The sequence below is a fragment of the Harpia harpyja genome, chromosome 7, assembly GCF_026419915.1.
Source record: "Harpia harpyja isolate bHarHar1 chromosome 7, bHarHar1 primary haplotype, whole genome shotgun sequence".
In the NCBI taxonomy this organism is placed as follows: Eukaryota; Metazoa; Chordata; class Aves; order Accipitriformes; family Accipitridae; genus Harpia; species Harpia harpyja.
This window is the reverse complement of record NC_068946.1, coordinates 52,237,781-52,263,374: the sequence shown is the minus strand read 5'-3', so window position 1 is coordinate 52,263,374 and position 25,594 is coordinate 52,237,781. Positions and strand designations below refer to the sequence as shown.

The 25,594-nt window shown below is 40.3% G+C and overlaps 1 protein-coding gene across 5 annotated transcripts in view; it reads left to right on the top strand.

Moving 5' to 3' along the window:
• Positions 1-269: 269 nt before the first annotated feature.
• Positions 270-25,594, top strand: part of LRP1B (LDL receptor related protein 1B) — a 761,175-nt gene continuing 735,850 nt past the window's right edge. For 4 of the 5 annotated variants that reach the window (XM_052792800.1, XM_052792798.1, XM_052792802.1 and 1 more), the window contains exon 1: positions 284-366. In XM_052792800.1, the coding sequence (XP_052648760.1) occupies positions 285-366 (82 nt within the window). In that variant the 5' untranslated portion in view covers position 284. Of the gene's footprint in view, positions 367-25,594 lie in introns of all 5 variants that reach the window. The other variant, XM_052792801.1, reaches the window with a different exon arrangement.

Sequence of the window (25,594 nt, the reverse complement as noted above, 5' to 3'; positions counted from 1 at the left end):
GCGGGGGAGGGGGCGTGGCGGGGCAGGGCGTGGCGGGGCGGGGCCGGGGGTGGGGGGCGGAGCGCGGCGCTGCCGGCCGCCGGCGCCCCGCGCTGCCCGCTCGCTGCGTGAGGCGAGCCCAGCCGCGCTCCGCGTTGAAAAGTGCCGGCGCGGCGGCTCCCGCAGAGGCTCCGCGCTCACGGCGGCGCTGCCGCTCCGCGCCCTCGGCCGGCCGGGCTCGCTCCTTCCCCCTTCCTTCCTTCCTTCCTTCCTTCCTTCCTTCCTTCCGCGGCGCGGTCGCCGCGATGTCCGCGCTCCTCCTGGCCCTGGCGACGCTCTGGGGATTACCGCCCGTCGCCGAGGCGCTGGCAGCGGGAGCCGGCGGAGGTAAGGCGCGTACCGCGGCGGAACGCGGGGGGAGGTTAGAGACGGGTTTCGTCCCTTTACCCGCCGACCGCTGAACTTTCCGCCGGTACCGGCTTCTCCTCGGGAAGTTTGGTGTGTTGGGTTGTTGTGGTTTTTTTTGTTTTTTTTTTTAATTTTTTGGCGGAGCCTTGCGCGCCTCGCCTGCCCCCTTCCGCGCTGCGCGGGGCGGGCGCGGAGCGCTCCCTGCAAACTTGGGTGCCGGGAGCGCCGCGCTGGGCTGCGGCTTTCGGAGGAACGGGAGGCGGCTGGGCGAGCCCGACACCGGCGACGAGTAAATGGGGACGGGGAGGGATGTCCCCCCCCCTCTCCCCTAAGCCGGGCTTGAACGGCCCCGGCTCTGAATTACCGCTTCGCTAGGAGAAAGCAACGCGGGGGTTAATTGCGGGGGTCCAGTCCCCCGTGTGTGTCCCCCCCCGGGCAGTGGAAATACCCGCTGCTGGCGAGGGTCCTGTGGAGCGGCACCGGCCTGGGGATAATGGGGGGGGGTCCCCCGGGGCGAACCCCGATGTGCCGCAGGAAGGAGCGAACGCCCTCCGCTCCGGCGAGCGTTTCAAAAGTTCCTTCCCTTCGTTTTGCCAAGTTGCCCACCCGCCCGCTTAAATCTCTGGAGTTGTATTTAGGCAGCGGGAGCTCGGGGGAGCCGGTGAGGGAGAAGGATCTCGGCACCTCGGAGCCGAGGTGTGGAAAATCTCAGAAGTTGCAACTCTTTTTTTTTTTTTTTTTTTTTTTTTTTTTCTCCTTCTCAGAAGAAGTCTCTGATCAAAGAGGGTAGCGGTCCTCCTGCCGGAGTTAGTCTCAGGGTTTCTGGTCGCGTTTGTACCCCTGCCAGACCTCTCTTATTTTCCTGGGAGGTGTTGGAACTGAGTATTTTTCCGCGTACAGACTAAGTCCCCCTTCTGTTTTGCTCAGGTGCAGGAATGGCAGCGTGCTGCTCTGACTCAGGTTTTCTTACCGCTGTAGAATACACTCCTAATCAGAAAATAGTCTGTCGGCTCGTTTAGCCCTTCAGCTTCAAAACTGCGTGGTCTCCTGAATGAGACTGCTCTGAATGGTGTTGGACCCAGTCTGCGAAGATTTAGCTAGATTTCGTAGAAATACAACTCTGTAAAGCATTGAATTCGCACCGTTAGACATACGGCTCCTCTCCGTCACGTACACAGTACCTACTAAATTGTTTACTAACTGCTTACAACTCGTTTGGGTGAGTGCGGTTGCCTCTAGATGTAGTCAGTCTGGGCTACAGATTTCTGCTTCAGTCGAACTACCAAACCTCTCCGGTCCCTTTCCCACCTAGCTATCCAAATTACATAGGTGATTCATGCTGTAAAAATGAGAAATAACTACCTATCAAAGAGAAAAGTATTGCTGCAGCATCACAAACTTGCATGTTTAAAACGCTGCATCATAAGGTACAAGGATATTGCAAAGAAATGAGGGTAGCGTTCAATATAATGGCACCTGAACAGCCAGATAGGAAAGGTTCTTAGAAAATCTTTCAGTTTTATGATGGGTACATATGCTTTTACTTTGATACATGAAGATTCGTGGTCGTGATAGTGCTTGTTTGATGGAAAATATTTCAAGAACTTTCCATGGTATTCACAAAATGGTCAGATTACATTTCAGCAGCTGTAGCTTCTATCTGCTCTTATGAATAAAAAAATCAAACTTTCAAACATTTTGTGGAATTGTTCTGGAAACTGATTTGTCACTCTGTCTTCCTTGATGGAGATAAGCAGGTGCTGATTATTCATGAATATTAATTTCAGGTGTTTGAATTTTGCTTCGTTTTCCCTTTGTTTTGTTTTCATAGTTACCTTGCTCTGATTTAGTGTTTCACAAAAAAAAAAAAAGTGCTGTCAGCTTACATCAAAATCAATCCCATCTTAAAAGGCAACATCCTTGTAAATTATACCAGCCCCAAAAGTGGGATAAATCAAATTTACTTAGAATCAACTAACTCATCATATCATGATGTCATGTCTTATCAAAACTGAGTGGAGTACAAATTAGGACTTAAAAGGCATTTTGTTTAAAAAATGTCAAGTGGTCTCAACCTAAAAGGGATTCAGGATGAGGCATCCAGAAAGGGAATTACATTTGCACATCAGATAAACTTTATGATACACTGCAAAAATTATTGACCATACCAAGCTGATTTTCCTTTACAGGAGGAAATTCTGAGTCACTGGAGCATGCTAAGCTTAATGTATGTGAAAGGCACCGAAATTTGGAATGCACTGAGGCTCACCATTGGTAATAAGAGAATTGGGAAAATGTCATGGATTGTGTTAATAGCAGTGTTGTGGTAGTCATGGTAATAAAAAATATTAGTGAGGTGCTGTAGGGAGAGGGAACACCTTCTGTTAGACCAGTGGATGACATCAGAAAAAAAAAAAAAAAAGAGGTGTGGGAGGAACCCCACCAAAATTTGAATCACCTAAACCTTTTCTCTGTGTTTGAAATACAACTAAATTCTTCCAGTCTATCAGGTCTGTCCTCAGTCAGGTTACAGCTCCTCTAATTTTATATGAAAATTGGGAAGAGAAAATGATGTGGAGATGGGGAGCTGGAAATGAGCTGGAGAAAGGAATCCAGCCAGGAGGGAGATAGGATAAGGGAGAAGTCCTGCAGTTGAGGTTGTGCCGTTTAAGCCATGAAGAGGTATGATTTCCTTTTCTTAATGCTTCGGTCAGCCTCTTCCTGAGGAAGCTCACGGACCCAGATTCCCTTGCAGTTATCCTGGGAAGGCGTTGCAACTGTTGCAAAGAAGGAATTTCAGAAGCCTGAGAAAAGCCTTGCTAACAGCTCCCGAAGCCGAGAAGACTGCATTTGTTACCTGCTCTCCCCAAAGACTTGCAGGGGAACTTCCCGGGTCCCATCTCCACCTCCCGAGCGCTCGAGCTGGAGGTGCTCTGCAGCGCCGGTGGGCGTATTTCCATCCCACAGCTCTCTCCAGCCTCGGAGCTTCGCCTTGGCTTCACGCCTAGGCTTCGACACCCCTTTTTTTGTCATACTTGTTTGGTTTTTGTGGCTCTGCTGCCGTGGAGCGGCATTACGTGAATCCACTGTACAAATTGGCATGATTACCTAGAGGTTATCCAAATTACATAGATGCCCCAGATAACAGGAGCTTGATTTGGTTAATCTGTGGTGGTGTCAGTGAAATGTGTATCCATAGTAGTACTAATGAGTGCCTTGCTCATTATTAATTGAGTTACTGTCTGTGGTGAAGCTGCTGATTTGCTTGTGTACGGTTTCGGTGGCAGATCACTTGCTACTGCCTCTTTCACATGCGGTTTTAGTGTTTCGGATCTGTTGTTTGGGTGCTGGTGTGATGAAACAGCTCGTCAGCAAAGTCTTGCAAGAGGTCCTCCTGTAAAGGTAGACTTCATACTGAATGGGAAAATGTTGTCAGATAACTTAAAACTCAAGCTCACTGAGTGATGGTGTATCACACACTCAATATTTTTCTTTTTTTTTTTTTTAATTTCTATGCTGTTTTGAAGAAGGAAATTCAAATTTTCATGAACGTTACTCCTCTCTGGAGTCACAAATGCTTCCAAAACTTCTGTCTTTATTCCACTTAGCAGGGAATTTATTGTTTTCACAGTGTCCTTTGACTGTATTTAAGTGAAGGCTGGAAACAAATTACTTTGAAATGGAATTTTCAGGTTTAAGGTTCAGCTGATGTGAGTTTGGATTACTCACCCCTGTAGCAGAAACACAAACCAGGTGAAATAAATCTGTCTCCTTGTGATGACTGCTGATGGCCTTCATTCCCTGGTAAGGTGTCACAGCAGGCAACAGTGGCTACATCAGGAGGCTTTACAACTATCTTGTTATTAGTAGCTTAATGTTTGAAACCAGGTGTACCAAGCACTGCTGTACTTCACCAGACTGAGCTCCAGCTTGGCCATCTGTTGGAAAGTATTCTCAAAAAAAGAAAGAAAAAAAAAAAAAAGCTGTTTCTGTGCCGTACTACAGAGGTGTATGTTCTCAAATGTATGTTTGTTATGTCTTGAACCTAGATAATAAGTATTAGTATCTTACATGCAAAAGAGAGGCTTCCAAGGTCACAGTGACATTGCCATTTATTTATTTATTTATCCCAAGGAGCAATATTATTTAAGAACTTATCTATCATTGGAGAGGCAAAATTACAGAGGAGGGATGAAAATGTATTGAGGAATTTAGGATAGTAGTTAGAAGGATGGGTGATAAGAGGTAATTAAAGACAGAAATTGTGGGACATGTCCACAAGTGCAATTTCAGTGACTGGTTTTATAGGCGATCAGTGATGTATATGTCTCCTCAGTTGAGTATGTGATTGCATGCACAAAACCCTGATGCTTCTGGAGTCCGAGCAAACTGGGTGGTTCGTTCTTACCCGGATTGTTATTTTAAGTCTGGTGGTTTTGGAGAGCTTTAGTGTAATAAAAAGAAAAGTGGTAGAAATGTACAAACTATTTAAGAGGGTAAAATGCATTTTAAAATTCAAAGCTAGGTGTTTGATGTAGAAAGACTATATGTAAACTTGTTTTGTAGCAAACCTTTTACTAATTTATGATGGAGTTTCTGCTGATACTCCTGCAGGTTGAGGTAGCTGTCCTCCAAAGACTTAGAGAAAAACTCTTACAGCACAGAGCGGTTCTTTTGAAGTGTTATGTGACTGCTGCTCTGTATATTTGAGCAGATGTCATACCTTTAAGGTTCATATGGACCCCAATCTTTTTCTATTTAAAGCGGCAGAACTCACATCGACTTCAGACTGCAGCTTGGAAGTGTGTGTTCCTCTAGCGCCTTGTTACAGGTCCTTTTATCTGTTGTTTGCACTTGAAGAAAATAGGTTTTTCTTTATCGTATTGACTCTAAAGTATGTATGTAATTTTAATTTGTGAATTTAGACTTGTGGCTGTCTGTAGAAATGCTAGTAACTTAGATCGTAGAACGTTGTTTTTGTTACAGTAGCATACTTTGAATCCCAGCATGTTGTTGCTTTTTCCTAGTTTTTATGTATTAATCTGTTCTTTAATAGTCTTCTTCCTTCGAATGCAATTAAAAAAATTTTGCTTAGAGAACTCATTTTAATTGCACTTACCCAAAACATTCTCAATGATGAACGGTGAAGATGAAAATACCAGAACTTGGCTATTTTTATGCAAGTCATGCAGACTATTGAGTCTGTATTTAGTGTGAGTTTGGGCTAAGTGTAGAAATTGCAGAACTAGCTCCTAAATTTGTAAGTGCAATTAGGAACTAATTGGATTTTTTTAAATATAATTACTCAAATAATGACTGTGCACCTTCTGTCCAACCCACTAGTTTGTTTTTTAATTAAACAAGTTGATTTTTTTGCCCTTAAATTCTATCTATTGAAAAGATGAAAATATTTGTAAATGTAGCTGTATTCCAGCTAGCTAGCCAGTTGCTGACCATAATGCAAAAAATTCCCAAGATGTATCAAAACTTCCTAGTGCTGTAAAGCAGAATCCTCCTTTTTAGGTAGTTGATAAAGTGAAATAACCAGGACTTATTCCTGTAAGATCACCACCTAATGCAGCCGTGCTCCCGCTGACGGGGTGCCTTCACTTTGTGCGTGCGAGGATGCTCCAGAGCCTCCGTGGGCTGGGGAAAAGCCGTTTCCCGTGGGTGCCGGGCTGTGTGCGAGCAGGATTGGACTTCGGTAATGGAATTCCAATAAAACTCAGTCAGTGCCTTTTAATTAGATTTAATGGGAACTGGGAAGGATCATTAGAGAGACAAACACATGCTTTTGCCAGTAATATGTTCACTATATTATTAATCTGATTTAATTTGTAAGATCCTCATAGCAGGAATAAGATCTTACTATGTACCTGGAAAGTGTTATATGGGTCTATTATATTTTGTTATTCTATATGTCATTGCTTCCCAAGCAGTATGTAAATACAGAATTGGAACTGGGCTCTGTGGGGTGTTTATGAACCCTACCAATCCGAGGATAGAGTTGGGTGCTAGAAAGAAGGTTGTATGTCTCTTTAGCAACCACATTTTTATTGACCATTTTGTAATAAATTGCAACGGTGTATTAATAACAAAACACTGCAATATGTAGAGTGTACTACTAAGTAATAGGGCTTTTTAAAGATGATGTAATGCCAGCCTGGAAGTGAGGTACGCTTTGAGATTTTTATTTCTATTCAGTTAGAAATACAGTCTAATTCTCTGAGGTGGAAAAATAGAGATTACTGTATTACGAGTTCTAGATATGGTACGTTGAATCTAAAATGCACTCTCAACGCTCACTGGATGTTCCTAAACACCTCACGTGCTGCTTCCCGCTGAGTGAAGTGGCCTTCCAGAGGAGCCAAGCTGTTGAGACTCAGCTTTGCTTCAGGAACAAGAGCGTACCTATTTCCTTTTCTTGATAATATCAGTGTATTTCGGACTATCTATTGCCTGATTGTCAGTAGGATGTCCCTTGGTAACTTTTGTGCGTGACACTATTGAATGGCTTATGCTTCAAGTGTAATAGGATAAGTGGTAGAAGATAAGTTAAGCTTTCAGAATAAGAAGAATATGTATAGTTCCTCAAGGTTTTCACTACCGTAGACATCTTTTTTTTTTTAATAGCAGTTTATAAGCTTCACTATTGTTTTTCCTTGAATGAGCAAAGAGAACTTGGAGAATGAAAAGGTGCAGTTTTGTTTTTTTAATGATATATTGAAGTGGGGATAGACCATGGGCAAGACAAATGCTGATGTAATACTTTGCAAATGCAGTATTTTTCATGTGAGGTGTTCTGTCAAAGAGACACTGTTCTGTTAACGTGTACACGCACTCCCACAAAAAGATACTCATGCGACTTTCATATAATGCTTTGATTTTAATTTATCTACCTGCAAACTAGCAAAAAATGTTCTCGCCAGCAATTTTTCTGATTTTTTTTTGTCAAATAGTTTGGGATGTTACTTATACTATTCTCAGAGGCTGTGATATGGTGGAGGGCACTTGGGTTTCCACCTCCCTTAACATGCAGGAAAGTATTTTTCCTCAAACATAGTTCTTCAGAATAATTCTAAGGCACTGGAAGTACCACAATGCTACCATTTCTGATACATCCTTGTTCACATGTGCCTTTTTGGAGAAATACTGTAGTGTTGTGTAGTCATAAAAATACAAGTTAAAAAAAGTTGGACTAATGCAAGAAGATCATGAAAAATCACAGTAATTTTCTAGATGATAGATAGGTTTCCCCAAAACACCTGCCTCTCTCTGCTTGCAAATACTGTGAAGATAAAAGAGGAGAGAGCAAAGTAAGATCATAGCTAGTTGGATGCTCTTTTGCATATGCAAACACACACTCATTTACCCAAAGTATATTGGTATTTGTGTAAAACTGTGTGCTTATGAAATGGAAGTATGTCATTTGCCAATGAGACTCTTTCTTCTCTGGAGAAGAACGGGTTTTATTTATGTTTTGCTGTGCTAACAAATAAATTACAGACCTGAATCTACACCACCAAAGTCAATGGACTCTGTTTTGTTCTTGGTGGTTACAGGATCAGGCTGCATGTAAGTGTAAGGGAACTTTGGACCATTTTATTAAAATTTCACTGAAAAGTCTTAATTAGAGGACCTCTAATTAAATTATATTATCTATGTTGTCCTATGGCTCTTATGCAGGAAATAGATATTTCCTGAAATATTTTTATTCCAAAGAGTGATTTTAATTTTGTCTGGGTTCCTTAAACTGAACTCACTTTTATAGTTCCCACATATAATTTTAAAATATATGGATCAAAGTCATGATTACTTTTCATTTCTCAGTTTGTAATAATCCTTTTAGAAGATGAATTACTGCATAAACTATTTTAATAAATGATAAATTGATAATTTCTCATGTAAAAAAATAATATCAAGTTTTGCAAAGAGACTGCATTTCCATGAGGTCAGAAAACTAGAGGAAATTCCAGACAGCTCGATATGCTAAGATGTGTACGGTCCACTAGTTGGAAGTCATGAGGTTAGGTAAACCTAGTTCTGTGTAATACAGATGGAGCCGCTAGTTTTCTAGATGAAGCACTGCACTTTTCATTTGAAAAATTTGTCTTGCTTTCAGTGGGTTTTGGTGATCTGGAAGGAATGTAGAAGGTGGTAACTTCTCATGCAGCACATTGGTTCTCTATGAATCTTTGCAGGCTTATCCAGGGATGAGCACATTTGACTTTCTTTTGAGACCTATCTTAAAGTAGCTATTTTTCCAGCAGTATTTCATAAAGCATAACTAGGGATGGGTCAAACCTGTGCATTCTCAAGTGTTGATACTTGGGTACAGCCTGGAGGGAAACTGGCCTGGTTTCCAAGTTCATCAGAAACACTTGGTTTAAAATATGCTTACGTTGTGTAAGTGTATTGCAGTTGTTTTTTGAGGGATGTTTGCAGGCGGTGGAGTTAAGGAGGGGAAGAAGGCTGCAAGACTGAATTCATTCCTCTTGGATCCCATGTTCTAAGCCAAGTGGTTTATTCTTCTATTCAGATTACAGAAAGAAGGGTGAACAGTGAATGCTTTCTTCATAGCAGTGTCTTATAGTAGTCTTAGGCAAAACATTTGAGGCTGCAATATTAAATAATATACAAGGGAGATGAGGCTACAAAAGCGTGAAAACTAAAGCCCTGCCCTGTGCCTACAGCTTGTCGCGTTGAATTGCTTTTACACCTTTGACAGAAACAAAGCAAGGCTATGTTGGAGCAAGAAGGTATTTTGCAGGCAGTGTCTTGGGGGCTAACCAGTGCTGCAGCAGTTAATGGTATAGGGCTGCTATAAGCCACTTCTATGAGAACGTATTGCATGTATATACATGTGTATATAAAACCTTGGATATATAGGGAGCCGTGAAAAGTACTATTGCCAAGTACAGCAAAGCCTGAGTACCAGGGGTTTTTTGAGCAGACAAAATCTTATGCCCTGACCCAAGTGGCCCATTATCGCATTTCTTCAAATCGGAGCAAGCTATTCAGGTCAGCATGTATGTACAGACCCATCTGAATGAATTCCTCGGCTTGCACTTGCCACGTTTCTGTGGGTTTCGAATGGCTGTGGCTTGAACAGAGTTGACAGTACACAATATTACCCATTTACTCTGTAGATTATACTCCTCTGGAGAATTGGTGTCAGCTAATCTGCCACTTCTGCGTTTTCACAGAGACCTGTGAACTGCATCTCCAGTAATATCACAGGAGAGTGTCAGATCTAGGCTTCTGTAATTTTCTTATTTATTTCCCCCAGATTTCTAGGCATGTATGTCCAGGTCTCCAGCCTTTGTCACTTGCTTTGTCCTGTGAATAGTTTCCTTTATGTCTAGAAATTCTGTCAATACCCAATTTTGGCCACTCTTAGGGCAGTAAGGAGTTTGAAGCAGATGGTTGTCAAGAGCTGATGACAAAATTCTGAAATACTGCTCCAATACAAACTGTGAGGTTCAGTATTTAGAGTACATTCGAGCGTATAAAACCTGCTTATATTTCTAATGCCATTACTACCTTTGCTGTAGAATATTCTTGGTACAATTCATACGTTCTGTGATAATAAATTGTTTCTTTTACTGAAAACAGTAGAACTCCCCTAACCCATTAGTGGTATTCAGTAATGAGTAAAACAGTATGAACCACGTTATGATATTATGTCAGTTAGAATCGTTAAATGCTTGTCAATGAAACCTCACTGATTTACATTAATTGGTGGCCTGTCTTCTCGCAATAGTATCACACTGCATCAAAAGTGCCTTACAAAAAGTTGCAATACAAGTAAACTCAAAGTGATTACCTGTGATTTGCCATTCTGTTTTTGACTGGTGCTATGAAGATGCCCAGTGAAAGACTTAAAAATTCAGGAGAACTTAACATGTGGCTGTGACTCTTCGGAGTGTAACTAAAAGCATTTGCATGAAATAAGTGCTAAAGAGCTAGTAGGTATGGCACAACTGGATTCTGCTTCTGTATCGCTTTTGCTAATCCAGCAACTCAAAGTAATTTAAGTGCATTATAAAAGCCTGTTTATGTGTCTATGAAAAGCATGATGCAAATATGCAAATTTAAGAAACTGTCTTCTACAAGTTTATATATCTTAATGAAAAATGTCAGAGCTTAATAGATCAACAGTCTGTTTAGCCCCACAGTAGCCAGTTTTAGCTAAAGATAGCACAGCATGTCCTTGGTGGTCCTAGGAGTAAATTGACACTGCGGAGCACTTGCTCTTGAAGCCACCTAATGACTCTTTCTCTGATTTTGGGGGAGGAAATACCTTTCTGTTGAGGATGGTCATTTTGAAGTGGTCACCACTGCCTGATCGTGCATACATACAAGTAATTTCCCCTTGCTGGTTTTAAAAATATCGCTTTATGTTTCATTCCATTTGCTATCCTGTTTTACGTTGAGTGGAAAAGTTGCACCACCTAAGTTGAAATCTTTGAATATGTGTATTTCATGTGACACCCGAGAAGCATATGCTGTCCATGGGCTTTTTGTTCATACCACAGGCAAGCGTGGAGTGGTAATTCTACTTGTTTGTTTCTGATTTCACATTGGCACCTTGAGTAGGATATCTTTTTTTTTTTTTCCCCTTTCCCCCCCTCACCTCTATCACATTTACAAAATCTCATGCCTGGGAAAATCTCTTACAACTTCAGGTGACCTGGTGCTGCAGAGCTTATCAGAGAGTAACAGCTTTTGACAAAGCAGGTGCCTGTTGAATGCTGCTTTCATTTGGGATTGCAGCCTCAGGGAAACAAACAAACTAGAATGGATAATGGAAACAAAGAGAGGCAGGGAGGGTTACTGGTTAAATTACAGGATTATTTTATTTGGTAGGGAGCAAGAAAGGCCATGTCCAGTACAAAAAAACCCTAACAGCTTCCCCAGTGCTTCTGACACCAAAAGAGCTTGTATTTCTGAACAGGTGAAGAGATAAGCAGCAACATTTGGCATGTTCAAGCATTGTCTTTTATAAGCCATGGGGAAATCAACCTCCCTTCTTTCTTTCCTGAAAACACAGGAACCTCTTTGAAGCACGTGCTTTTGGGAGTGAATGTATTAGTGAAGAATTCATGGATGATCCGGATCTAATTTTTATAGAAATGAATGGTAACATGCTGTGGGACTTCAGGTCTGCGTGGGTGTATTTTACATTCACCTGCCTTATTCTAGACTTAAAGAATTTTTTTTTTTTGCTGCTGACAAATAACTGAAGGTTTAAAGTGGCTCATCTCAATAGAAATTGCTGCCACTGTAAGGAGGAAAAAAAAAAAGTCAGCAGTAGTGCTGTGATGTTTTAATAACACAACGTAATCTCCCCATACTTCAGTGATAAAGTTGCATGGGCTACAGTTAGCTTTCTCATTGGCATCTTTCTATTGACACCTTTCTGTCAAAAAGATGAAGTGAAGAGTGAAACCTAACTCTGTTTTCTCTTACGTTAAATGTATTCTGGAAAGCTTTTGTGAAATACAAAGCATATGGACTTTGCAGATAGTGTTTGCATTTGGGACTTGTGGGGAAATTTATGTGAACTTTGTGCTGTGGAATTGTTGCCCTTTAAAGCAATTGGTTATATTTAACACAAGTACGTCCCTCAAAACCGTATTTTGCAGAGTACTCTGATCTTTACAGCTTTTTTTTAGGGGCGGGAGTGTATAATTACTGGTATAAACTGAGTTTTCAAAATTGGCCAGTTTGAATGCGTAGGTAGACCTACCACTTTTTCTGAGAAATCTGTTAGTGTTTAAAACCAACAGAAAAAACCAAAACCCTGGCAAACTGAGCCAGAGTACTTTGCAGTTGTGGGCTGAAACTGTCTAATAACAGAGTCCAAAAGCTCATTAATATTGATCTTCTTAATTCTTTCAATAACCTGAATGTTTTTTCTAATTACAAGAGGAATAAAAAGCAGACTAATATGTTCTTAGATGTCAAAGTCTGATGAACCACAAAACATCCAAAAGGATATCCTTCAAAACCAGTAAGTAGGAGGTATGCGTATGAATTTCATTAGCCGGTAACAATATGCGTACCCATACTTGGGGGAAAAATTACACTTAAAACATGTACTTTCTGCTAGACCAGTGGGGCTCATATACTTCCCAAGGTTAGACCTTCTGCCTCCCCTTTGCAGGTTTTTCTGCGGAAGTGGCTGGGGCAAGCTTTTGTAAAACTTAAATTAAATATAATGTTTAAAGGAAAGCAGCTGAACAGTTAGGACTAGGTAAAGCATTGCAGGAAAATTGGAGCTGGGCTTCAGCTGTGCCCATGCTGCTGGTGGAGCAGGGTTGCTCCCCATGGACATGTTCATATTTATTGGGTGAGGGAGGCAGGCATCAGGAATGGGGCTAGTTCTTTGAGCAAAGATAAGCATGCCTTTAAATGCACGCTCCTTAAGAATAAAGGAAGCAGTTGTATTTTTCAGGGCAGTGATAAGGGTTATAGAGTGGGGAAGAAAGTCTCCTTTTTCCTTCCCTCTTTGCCGTCAGTAACTCTGATTGCCAGATAATCTGATCTGAGAGCCAGAAATGCCTTTGTGCTGATGGTGCTGAGCCCGGAGCGTGGGTTTGGGGACGCACCTCTGACCTGCCCGCCTGGGCCCTATCCTGGCTTTTGACCGGAGGAGGGTGCCTGCTCCTCGGACCTCTTTTTCTGCCAGGACCAGGCAACCGGCTTTGATTTCTGTTGGCTTTGTACCAAATAACTAAAACAGGGAGGGGAAGTCTTGAACAGACCTTGGGCATGGCAATCTTGCCTGTGGGGCTGAGGTTGCTCTTCTTTCCGTGCTTTTTTTGGGTGGGTGATCAAGCTTGAGCTCACTCTTAAATTTCAGTGGCAGAGATTTGGAGAGGACTGGCTAGCGATAGCCGGGGGAGGAGAAACCGTGTCCCAGAAAAGGCAAAGATACTGCTGAAGAAGGAAAACCCAAGGGATTTCCTTCCCTGAGCGCTTGCAGCTGGGCTGCCCTGTATGGAGGAACAAAAAGAAAGGCTCCATCAATATCCCTCTTATTAAATTGGCATGGCTAATATATTCTGCTAAAATGTGTTCATCATGCTGTTTAAAACAACCAGTTTAGAAATCTACTGACAGTAAATGAAGATTTATTGTTTTTGGTGTCACTGGGGCATTAATACAGGTTTGGAATACTGACTGGAATTTGTGAAAGGGGGGAAAAAAGTCCCGATGCCATTTAATTAACTATCTGGCCAATATTTCTCCCTTTTTATTGAAAAATCTGTAAGTCACAACTGACTTCAAGCATGCTCTTGTACAACTCTGCCAACAGTTAGCAAATAAACACGTGAAAATACAGAAAGCCTTGTACAGCTCCACGTATACCAGATAAAATCATACCTTGAACTGTGGAGATGGTTTGTTGTAACAAACCAGAATATAATAATTGCACTCTGTAATTAAAAGGAAGTGATTAGAAGAAAATTAGTATTTATTTTATAAGCATAGCAGGAATATCTCTTGCAAAGCGTGTCTGTGTGGGGTAACTAAGAGATCACAGCAAATGTGAGCAGTGCTTTCTTTTTAACTTAAAACATACTGGTAGGCCAATGTAAATAATGTATTTTATGCAAGTAACACTGCACAGGCATTTTTATTACTTGTTCTCTGTATTGTATTGTTATACTAAGTGACACTGCAAGCTTTGATCTAAAGACGGGAGATGCAAGTCTTAAAATTTCTACAAGAGTTTAAATCAAGTTTGGGGATTAATGCCTTATAAGACTTAATGAAAAAAAATCATACAGAGTTTATTGTCTTTTTGGAGAGCAGATTTAAATAAACTTTCATACAATTTGTCCAAGCACCCTTGAGAGAGAGAGAGCGAGCAGTATGAATCCTGAGTCCTAACTCTCTCTCTGGGATGCCCCAGAAGTTTAAACTGGAAATTTCTGTGCTTTGCTGGTGGTGGTGCCTCTCCTGACTCCTGTTCTGGGCTTGGGGCTTCCCTTGGGAGTGCTGCCGCAGTTCCCCAACCCTTATGGAGACTGTACCCACTGTTTGGGGAACCACTATCATGAAAGAAAATGTCTGGATTTGTCACTCAAGGTCAAAGCAGGGGCATCAAATGAATAGTTCAGGTTTTAGCTTAAAATGCGGCAGACAGCATTTTATGGCCACAGAATATGTAAAGCTCAGCTTTTCTCCAAGATCTACCAAAGGGGAAAAAAACTAAACCTGTCTGGTGACACATTAATGCCGTGTCAAGTGACTCTGTTTGAGGGAGATGAAGACCAAGTTTGGAATGGTTTAAAAGATGACTAAAAGAAATCTAAAACTACTGAATTAATTTGATTGCATCTCACAGCTGCTGGATCCCTTGCAGTCCCTCTGGTGAGGCTTCCAGTGGTAGCTCTCAGGTTGAAAGGTTAACGACTCATTTACTAAGCGGTGCCGTTTCCTTTCATTTTTCATTTACAATTATCTCTACTCCTTTAAAAACTGAAAGGCCCTTCCAAAACATATTGTACTTATGCCTTATTGCTGTCAATTAAAGTTATTAAATCATAGATCTTTAAAAGTGAAATCCAAATATACATTAATATGCAGCAACTGACTATAGCCCCCCTTATAGACGTGACAAGTATCGTATCGAGGCAGCTCTGGACATCGGCAGTTGTTTCTTTCTAAGGATCGAAATGTTCATTTGAATACCCATTTTGTGGGAATTCTGGGGGAAGGATGGACACCAAAGGAAGAGCCTTAAGGATGGCACAGTAGGGGAGTGGAGCAGATCCAGCTGCAGTGTTGGTTGTGGGTTGTGAGAGCTGGAGAAAATTAGGGTGAGCAGATGAGATGGTGATGCCTTGTATGTAGGGGTAATAAGATAAGAAGAGCCACATCCTGAGCTCTGGTTAGAGGGGTGATGAGGGGGAAGGAGGAATCGCCGATAACTTGCAAGTCATAGGCCTAAAAGACTGAAATACTGGTGATGGTTTCGGGGAGTGGAAGATGACGAGGGCAAAAGCCAAATTTTTCACAGCCATTTGGTATGGTATTCATGTTCGTGCTCCTCTGTGAATTCCTTAAATTAGCAATTTCACTTTTCTGCAAGTCTACTGTACTTTGACTCTTAACTGAATTAAGTCCCATTATAAATGACATCTTTCCAACAGTTGGAATACAGGTTAGCGCTCCCAAGAGGGGTGCTTTAATGAGGTTGTTGCTATGACAGCTCAGCTTCAGGCGGCACACGTGCCACTTCAGAATACCCTCTCTCCCCTCAAATATTACAGCAACTTCTGTGAGTGGATTTTAAAACTTCCCTTTTAGTGGAATTTACGAGCAGCACTTTATATTTCTATTCTCCCAATAACGTGGCTGAGGTTTTGACAGTCCATGCTTTTTATTTCTGCTTTTACTTCTGAAATGTCAATAGCAATGCGTGGTTTGACAAGTTAGAGAAACAACAAGGTGTTAACTGTGGTGATTTCAAAGGATGCTCTATGAACTAAGTCAACATACTTACAGAAATAACAGGCACATATACCAGAGTGTTTACAGTGGAAATGTATGGGGCCTGTCTGTCTTAAATGCATGTTGGAGAACTTCTCAATGGATGGAAATTGTTTATTATATACTATGGTAACTGGTAGGAATACCAGCATTGTGGTGGTGGGTGCAACGATTTGTCTCTCCAGAGGAGCTGGCTGTGGTCTACGGCCGTGCTGCGTATATGATGTCTCTCGGTATCCTAAAGATGTTAAATCATGCAGTTATTTTTTTCAGAAAGGCTTTCGGCGTGAGTGAGAAGTTAACAGAGAGGCAAATGCCGGTGTAGAAGCCAGCACTCGGGCTGCTTCTGTTGCCCGCAATGTAAAAGGTGCCAGCCCTCGGGATGCCTGGCCAGGCACTGAGCTTGTATTTGCTTAACCGCTGCTGCCCGCCTGAGTCATGTAGGCTCCCTGGGTAGGAAAGGAAGAAGCCTGTCCTCTTGGAAACCATCGCATCCCAACCTTCTCTTTCTCTGCTGGCTCTGTTCTTGCCCAATACCAACTTTTGCACCGTTAAATGTGGGTAAGGTAGTTCCATGCCCAAGGCTTTGAACCTCAGTATGGTCCAGAATAGCATTGATACTAGTATCTTTTTTTTTTTTTTAAAAAGTAGCAAAAGTCTAGTCTGCTATTTAACAATGTTATTCCATGAAAATGTTGGGTCAGCCTTTAGGAAGGATGGTGGCAGAGTAAGCAGTCAGTATTGTGACTATTTCTCTGTTGTTGCTCACCTATGAAATAGCAAAATGTCATGTTTTAACTCAAATGAGCAGCTCTAGAATGTATTTCTGCTGCCTCAGTGTTTTTCAGTTGCTTTGCAGATATGGGTAACTTAATTTTTCAGTCTCCTCTTCCTTCCAAGCTTTGAAAGTGAGTTTTTAAATGTATGACTTTGACATACAGGAAGGATTCATACTCAAATCTGACATGACCTATATAAATATTGCCTTAAATATTGGCCTGGATGAAAAGGCTTATTCCCTTTCCATAGGTGCTCAGTTTTCTTGTCTGCTTAGCTGTGAATTGTTGCAGTCGCTTCTTGTCTGACATATGCTTCTACCCACCGGTGGGTGCTCTGCCACCTCACTACCTGTTGGAAACAAACTTCTTTATCGCTGTTCATCTCAGTGAAATTAAACCCAGGGAGATGCTCAGGAACTATGTGTTCAACCCCAGAAAGCTTTGCTTTTTTGAAGTTAATTGGCTGAAAAGATTTTTTTTTGTTTGCTGCTGCTTTAGAAGCAGTGCACTATAAAGATCTGGATTTATTTTTTTGAGTATTTCATTGTAAGCTAAAATACCTTGGTACTAAAGAGTAAAAAGGCTGGCTATATAAATCAATGCTTCATTGTATTTATTATACTATTTACTAGGCCTCCAAGTATACTAAATTTTTATAAATGCAAAAATCATTCAGCTGTATCCAAATTGGTTCAAAAGATGCTGATGAGAACATTTAAGGTTTTTGCAGGTTCTGATAATACTGTTTCCCGTAAGTGTGCTTGTCCCAGTTTTTCTATGGCTGAACTGAAAGTGCAATTTCTGTATAATTTTAATGGCTGGTAAATAGGTTCAAATATTCCACACGTTATATTCTTTTTCCTATTCTCTGTTTGGTTTGCTTGGCCATTAGTGCCACTTATTCCCTGATCATAATTTTGTCCTCTTTGGAAGGAAGGTGAGACAGAGATTAGCAGGTGTGTTGTCCATCTTCCCCCCCCCCCCCCAAAAAAAAAAAAACCAAAAACCAAAAAAACCAAAAACCCACAACAGGCAAAGCAAACCCAGCACCTAAGATGCATCGACAAAAGGAGACCAGATGCAGAGTGAAAGGCACATGGTACGGATTCTGGCTTCTCCCTACAAAGATTGCTACAAGAACAGAAAACACGCTGTGATTTATTCTCATGGTAAAAAACTGCAAATGGAACAAGAAGTACAGAAATCTCAATATGTTGTTGCTAATACAATTTACATTTAGAACAGTGTGTCCTCCTTTGCCATTATGCTCTGTTTAAACATAGCTAAATTAAACTAGTCTATAGGCAGAGCTGCTTGAACTGCAGTCAGAACTTTCACTAAATGAACATCTAACACTTAATTTAATGGTAATTATACAGCTTCTCAAAGAAAATTTTTTTCCCATGTGTTATATTTGTTCAGTAGTTATCTCCATGTACAATAATATCAAATTATTATGCTGTCTCTCAAAGTCATAAATCGTATCATTTTTACACAGACCAGAAAATGACTTGCACTTAAAGATATGTTTATCTGTATATATATGGTGGATTTTAAATTGAACAGTTCCAGACATAATTTTCCTAATATTGGTTAATCCATCTTTAATTAAAATGTTAATTGCTAATCCAGATATTACACATAGAAAAATCAGCCTACAGTAAACTGTGCCTTATTTGCACAAGGACAAAAACCGTGCAATTACATGGCAATCTGCTCTTCGGAATTGCAGTGTAGTCATCTTTCATCTGTGATAACCAACTAAAAACATATTGTTGAGTTATTGTACTAATTGTTCCCCCCCCAAAAAGGAGGTGGGGGGGAAAAGTTATTTTAGTGCTACTTAAAAATTCCAACTTGGATCAAAGTAGGGCCTGAAATACGCTTTTAGGGGAATTGTTGCACAGAATGGGTTATGCCAGCGCTGCTGTGGCCGAAGTTGCCTCTGACAGTTTCTCGGCTAGAAAACACTGCTGAAATCGATGTCTCCTACGTAGTCCAGAACAAAACTCCCTCTGTGTCTGAGCAATGTATTTCAGAAGTCAGACCCAGTCAATCTTGTTTTCCAGCCAAGGGTTACAGAAGGTAAAGTTAGCTAGATGAAGGTTGTGCTTGTCATGTATAAAGTGCATTAAGGCTGCTAACTTGCTTTTTATTTTTTTTTTATCGGTAATACTCTGTACAGAGCGTTAAGCAAGTGGAGTTACAGCGTTTCACGCTTAGCAAGTAAGAATCCTGTGATTTCCTGTGCAAAGTCGCACATGTAACTGCGGCCAGTAAGTCTTTGGGGGGGCTTGAGTTAAATGATCTTGTTAATAGAAGATAATTACAATCCTAGTGGCTGAAAATTTGTTATTCATGTAAAATATTAGGAATACTTAATTGCTGAATGGAATGACATACAGTGCTTTGTACCTCTGAAATCAGTTCATTCACATCTTTTGGCTTGTACATGCCTTTTTCATCTGTCGTTAATGGCATTGTTAGGGACAATACAATTTAAAACGTGTTTCAGGTAACTTTTTTGCAGTAGTCATGTTCAAATCACAAACTTTTCAAATCACACAAGATTTTTCAGTCAAAGCCATATATTAAATGAGGAAAATAGAGACTTGCCTATAGAGTGCCATCTGTTGATTTTTATTTAATGAGGAAATCATTCTCATAAATCTGTTGCACTTATACAAAGTGCATACTAATGGATAGCTTTTAAAAATATTCTAATTTTTTTCCTAAAATCTGAAAGGAAAAACATTCCCCCAAAATACATGTAGGATATTAACTATCACTAAATAGTGTTTAACAAAAATCATGTCTCTTGATTCCAGAAATCTTAACAATCTGTTCCTATTTGGGGTTTGTCTGAATACCATTTGAAAGGCTTGAGCTTTTGGGTTTCGGATGTGCTTTTTTCACATTTATTTTTTTTTTTAACCTGTTCATTTTTTCATCAAAGGAGGTCACCTCTTCACCTTTCTTTTAATCTTTCCTCCCTTTCATTCCCCTTATTCCAGTGTTCTTTCCAACTTGTGAAAGTCACTTAATCTCTGTTTGAAACTGTACCTGATTTGCTCCAGCAGCACGGCTTCTCTTAGCAAGTTCATCCAAATGGATCAAGAGGAAGATGCCTTTGACATTTCTGCTGTACCAGGAGGATGCGGCCGCTCCTTGGCTAACAGCTACAAAAGAGAGGTTATTTTAGGAACGGTATGGATTTGTATGTATCATTTTGGCTTGGTTTACAGTCACTCCGTCTTTGAGACGTGTTTGAATATCTGCTATTGATGCATGAATAATACTGCTATTTATAACTTGTTTTCGGGCAAGAAAACCGGCCACTGCCACCAGGAGAGGCAGCCTGCCTGCGTGGAAATTGCCTTTGTTTCGGTTCCTTACAAGGCCAGAATAAATCTAAAAAAAAAAAAAGTCCAAGCTCCACCACTTTTTCAAGGTGAGGTGATGTTTTTGAGCTGTGTTACTCAGCCAGGCAGAGCCCTCTCCAGAAGAGCTTGTGCCAGCTGACCCATCCAGGCAAGCCCAACGCCAGGCTCCTGGGGGAGCTCTCGTCTTTCCCTTTGAGTCCTTAAACAGTCTCCAGTCATAAATGTGCAGTTGTGTTACGTGGTTAAAATGTGCCATCCTACCACCTGGTATCCTTATTTCTCCAGTCTCCTTGAAAACTGATCTTCTTCCCCATCGTCTCCTAATGTCTGGTCTACCCAACGCAGGCGGGTAGTTGGGGCTCTAGAGCAAGTTCACTTGTGCCTCAATTGTATATTTTCCTTTTGTTCTTAGCTAGACAGTGCGGATTAAGAATTATTTCCTTTTCCTCTTGCATTGTAGACGAGGACTAAAAAAACTAAAGACAAATCTGCTATTACAGCTCTCATCTATGAGAGAATGGGGTGAGCGATAAGGTTGAGGATTGGTGACTAATGGACATGTAAAACTGATCTTCACAAGATATTCCCGAAGTCATTATTCAGTGAATATTCTTATGAGGGAGTTGTATTATTCTTGAGAATGCAATTGTTATACATTTTTCACTTAATTTGCCTTTGCAAGCTGACTTCTCTTGAACCTGCAAAATTGAGTTCCTTCCTAAGTAGAGGATCAGGTGCCAAAAAATTATGAAATGCATATTGGATGTACGTTGAGTCAGGGGTTATCTGGTGTTGGAAAAAGGATGCATTTAGGAAGAGAGCATGCAGATAAATCGAAGTTTCTCTTCAAAAGAGATCAGGACAGCCGCTCCGTGAACGTGAGGAACTGCCAGTCTTCAAATGCCACCTATTAACTGGTGATGAACTGGAAAGGGGGATGCAAAGGTGAACCAACTGGAAAATGGTTTGAGTAGGTATTTTTTTAAAAAAAAAAAAACAAAACAAAAAACTTCTGTTAGCATGATAAAAGGGAAGGATGGGAGGTCAGACTCAAGTGCTTTTAGTGGGCAAAGTGGCCAGAAGAGTCCTTAAGTTTTGAAGGAAAAAAAGCTTAGGGTGATATAGGTAGTTTTGGGGAAGAAAAGGACAAATGAAAAGTGGGAGGTGACCTTAATTTCTTGAGATTGTTTTCTTTTTCCTCCCTTGTTCTACATAAGCAGATTCACTCGGGGTCTGTAAAGCTCTCACATTTATCTTGGAATAACCATCCCCAGAGCTTCAATCTTTTTACTAAACTACCTTTAAAAAAAGCTCTAAGTGAAACTTTAACAACCCCTCTTCTCCAATAAAGATTGTTCAATAAAATCATAACTGTGTATTTCTTGGCCCAAATCCATGTATCTGATTCTGCGTAGATGCAGGGCAAAACCTGCTGAAAGATGAGGAAGACATCCACAAGATTTATTTGACTTGTTTTTTCTTTGCTTATTTTCTCTCTGCCTGCCCCATGCCCCCCCATCTTCCCCCTTTATAAGTTTTCAGTGCAGCAGAAGATGTAAACTAGCTTTAAAAAGGATCCCTTTCTAATATAACACCCATAGTTTTATGGTTGGGAAGTTCTGTGTGAACAAAACCCCATTACTTATTTACTGTCATGCAGTTGCTCCTGGACTGGCCTCCCATGGACTGCATTGATGCACTATTTCTATGCCATATGGTTCTCTTTGCGGTTAGCTGTTTATTTCCCATTATAGTCTTTAAAATCCTACTGGCTTTGTATTTAATATGCTATGCTTGTCATCAATTTAGATTTTCCTTGCAAAGTAAGCACAACTCTTGTTTTGCTCAGGCAACACCTTAAGACCTAAAACTGTGAGTGCAGTTGTAAAAAATCATATAGGGGGAAAAAAAAGTCTCCCTTTAAAAATACATCTAATAACTGTGTGTGTATTTCTTCAGTGGTATAGCAATAACTTCTAAGTGCCTTCCCACTGTGGTGATTTCTAGTACACTTTCAAAAATCCAGCTTATTGAAAATGTCATTATTAATAGCCTTCTGGTGGTACAATAAAAGATCATTCAATAGGATATCCCAGTTAAGCATGGCACCTTGTTTACATTGGGTTTCTGCCCAGCAGCTGTTTATGCTAAAGTTCTACAAATACTACAGGAATTAATCAAGGTGTAACCATGGGGACAATGCAAGTATAGTCCCATAATGTGACCTGTAAAGACGAATTACATAATTCATCTGCAATTTGGTATGATGATAGGTAATAACCTACCGATTTCTTGACTGCCTTGGCCATATGGTAATGCTGTTGTTGCTGATGCTTCCCAGAAGAGTTGAAGAATATGTAAAAACAGTATTTATTGAATCAGGACTCCATTTTTCTTAAAGGTCTGTCCATAAGGTGTGAAATTAGGTTCCAAATATATATATACAGCAGCATAAGCATGTGTCTGGGTGCAAATTACACGATAACTTGTGCATGTTTTCTGAGTAAAAGATGGAGGGAAGAACAACTGGCCAGTATTAGTGAGAATAAAGTAATTGGATTTTTTGTAGTATTTTTAGCTTGCAAGATAATTGCCTCATTATGGTGGTAGATTCTGATTTTATTATATCAATGTTTATCAGAACTACATGCAGTTCCCGAAAGATGTTACCAGTCGCAAAAGCCCTTTGGATGCTCAGAAATGGCTATTAAGAAAGGAATAGTTCAGATATATAAAGATGGGATATCTGGCGAAACAGCCATTTGGGGGGGGGGGGGCAAGGATCATTATGTTGTTATGTTAAATTAATAGTACTATTTCAGTTAACTTGGTTCTATGTTTAGAGCTCATCAAGCACCCATGGGAATATATGAATTAGTTTGTTTTAATTGCATTATTTAATTTGATTGTTTAAATTGCCTTTCTATTTTTACGTGCAACCATTTTTTAGCTGAAAACACTTTCTGTTTTGGATTTGTGTATGTGTGCTTGTTGTGTTCGCTCACAACTTTGGTTCTCCTCCAAAGATCTTTTCTTTTTCCTCAGTAAAATAGTGAGAATTAATGTGTTGGCAAAATCCAGCCATGACTTCAGAGAGAGTTGTGAATAATGAATGTAGGATCTTTCTCTTTCGCTGCAATGGCAGTAAAACATCACCCAGCTTTTTATTAAAAATGCTGCGTTTGTAATTATGCCTCAGAAAAGAACAATTCAAGTGCAGAAAACTCTTAGACCCTGCTCCGCCAACATATTCTGTGCGAGTGGACAGATGGGGCCTGATTTGATGTAAACAGAGTTTTGCACTGGCTCGAACAGCTCTATGTCCGTGCTGCTGGATCTGGGTTTTAATGCTCCTGGAGAAGAAACAAAGTCAGCTTTCAACTAGGGCTAGTTAAAAGATAAACATGCAGGGGATGGCATGGGGAAAACTTTCTGACTGTATGTTTCCTCAGTGTTACAGTGTGAGGTTGTGTAATTCTTGATGCCATTCTATGTCAGTCTATAAAACAAATTTATCAGACGTGGCTAATAATTGCTTAAACGTGATTCTGGCAAAACCAGGCAAGAGTCTGGTTTGCGCAGCCTAAGGGAATCCTCCTAAACCATCCTCTTGAAGTCATTGGCAGCTTTGTCATTGACTTAAAGATTAAAGAGTTCAGTAAGGTGAATTGATGTAAATCAAACTGATTTACCTCTGATTTAAACCAACAAGCAGAAACCTTTGATTTAAATAATTGATTTTAATCTTATTGTGAATTTATAGCGTTAGCTGTTTTCTTACAGACAAATTACTTGACTGGTATATCAGTTTAAAGGTACTGATTTGTGTCCAAAGAGAAATTTAGCAGATATATTTTTGGCCGAACAGTGAAACGCTCCTCTTCCCAGTTACATAGGTCTTTTCCTGACCAGGTCTGTATTCAACCTTAACTCTTCATAAATTTTTACATCCTGTTTGAAATGTGAATGGGTGAGATTTGAATTCAGTGTCTATTAATTCTCAGGGCATGTGTTAGTTTTTATATGCCTTTATTTTACAACTGGATATGATTTAGCTCTGACTCCATACATTTTATTCACCATTTGGAGTGGATTTTTGTGGACACTAGAGGGAGTACATATTGTTTCAGGAACTTGGAAATTTAGTCCTGTCAAAGCAGGATGATCTAATCGGGCAACAATGTATAGCTATATATATATGATATTAATAGTCAAGTTTGTGTATCTCAGGTCACTTGTCAAGGGGAAAACATGCAAAAGATAACAGACTTTTTTTTTTTTTCTGAAAAACCTTTTCCAAAAAAAACCAAAACCCCTAAGTATTTCTCACATTTTCCAGGACGCAAGAGTGGCACCTTGCATTCTCCAGCATAATTTAAATTACAAATCAGGCGCAAAGTGGCAAGGCAGCATAGGCAGGTTTCAGGCATATACTGTTTTTCAGTCAATGCTGCTGCATGGTCGGATGTGAGAGGGAGGTACTGGCAACATCTGCCTGCTCTTCTGCTGAGCTGTTGTTTCCCACGGGGCTCAGTGTTTTCCTTGCCCCATCACGGGAAACCCCACAAAAACCATAGCATCCAGGCAATACAGATATGAATTGGAAGATTTTTTCCATGAAATTCCTAAAATACATAGGTAAATAAAATGAGAAAATAAAAAGAAGAACGAAGTAGTATGATACTCTCTACGCTCGATCCTTCTTTCTGTATTATTAAGGAAATCTATTGCCTTACTAAAATGAGATTCCTACGATCTGAAATATCTTTTGGGCAGGGACGTGGAATTGTTGACACTACATTAAATTGTACAAGATGAATGAGGTTAGAGTGGTGATGAAGAAATATTCCATGTTTTCTGATACATAGTAAAGGCTGAAGCACTGGTTGTAACTTTTTTGTCTTTTTTTTTTTTCTCTCTTTAGCCTTTTGCACAGTTTTAACTTTGAGTTCCAATAACTCCAGGTTGGTTTCAATAATGTTACGTACATTCCAGGGGAAATGTATTGGTTATAATAAGAACATTTTGTCTCACATGTAATTTTATTGGCTTGTGTATAAATGCATTGATTTTTTGGCTGAAATATTTGGGCTTCAGGGTAGATGCATTTGTTCTGGTTAGCAGTGCATTGGAGTCAGTAGAGCTCTTGTGTTTCAGCAAATACATTTCCATTTAAAAGCAAATGTAACATTTGGAAAGATTAAATGGACATTAATCGGTCAAGCATCATATTTTCAAACATGCCATTCTTTCTAACATGTAAAACGTTATGACACTTGAAAGAATGCTTTCTAATCTTACTCTATGAATCATATTTTTAATGTATGTAATTTTAAGTCTTTCGCATAATGTGGTGTTTGCCTTACTGAAGTATGTGTTTGTATTAGTGATTTCTGTCTTTCTGTCTTAACTCAGAGATAGTAAGGTTGGCTGACTAATACCTATTTAATTTCTCTTACCTCTGCAATGTAATTGAAGTGAGATGTGTACGCAACATCTTTAACCTATCATCAAACAAGAGCCTTCAAGTTTCTGGTC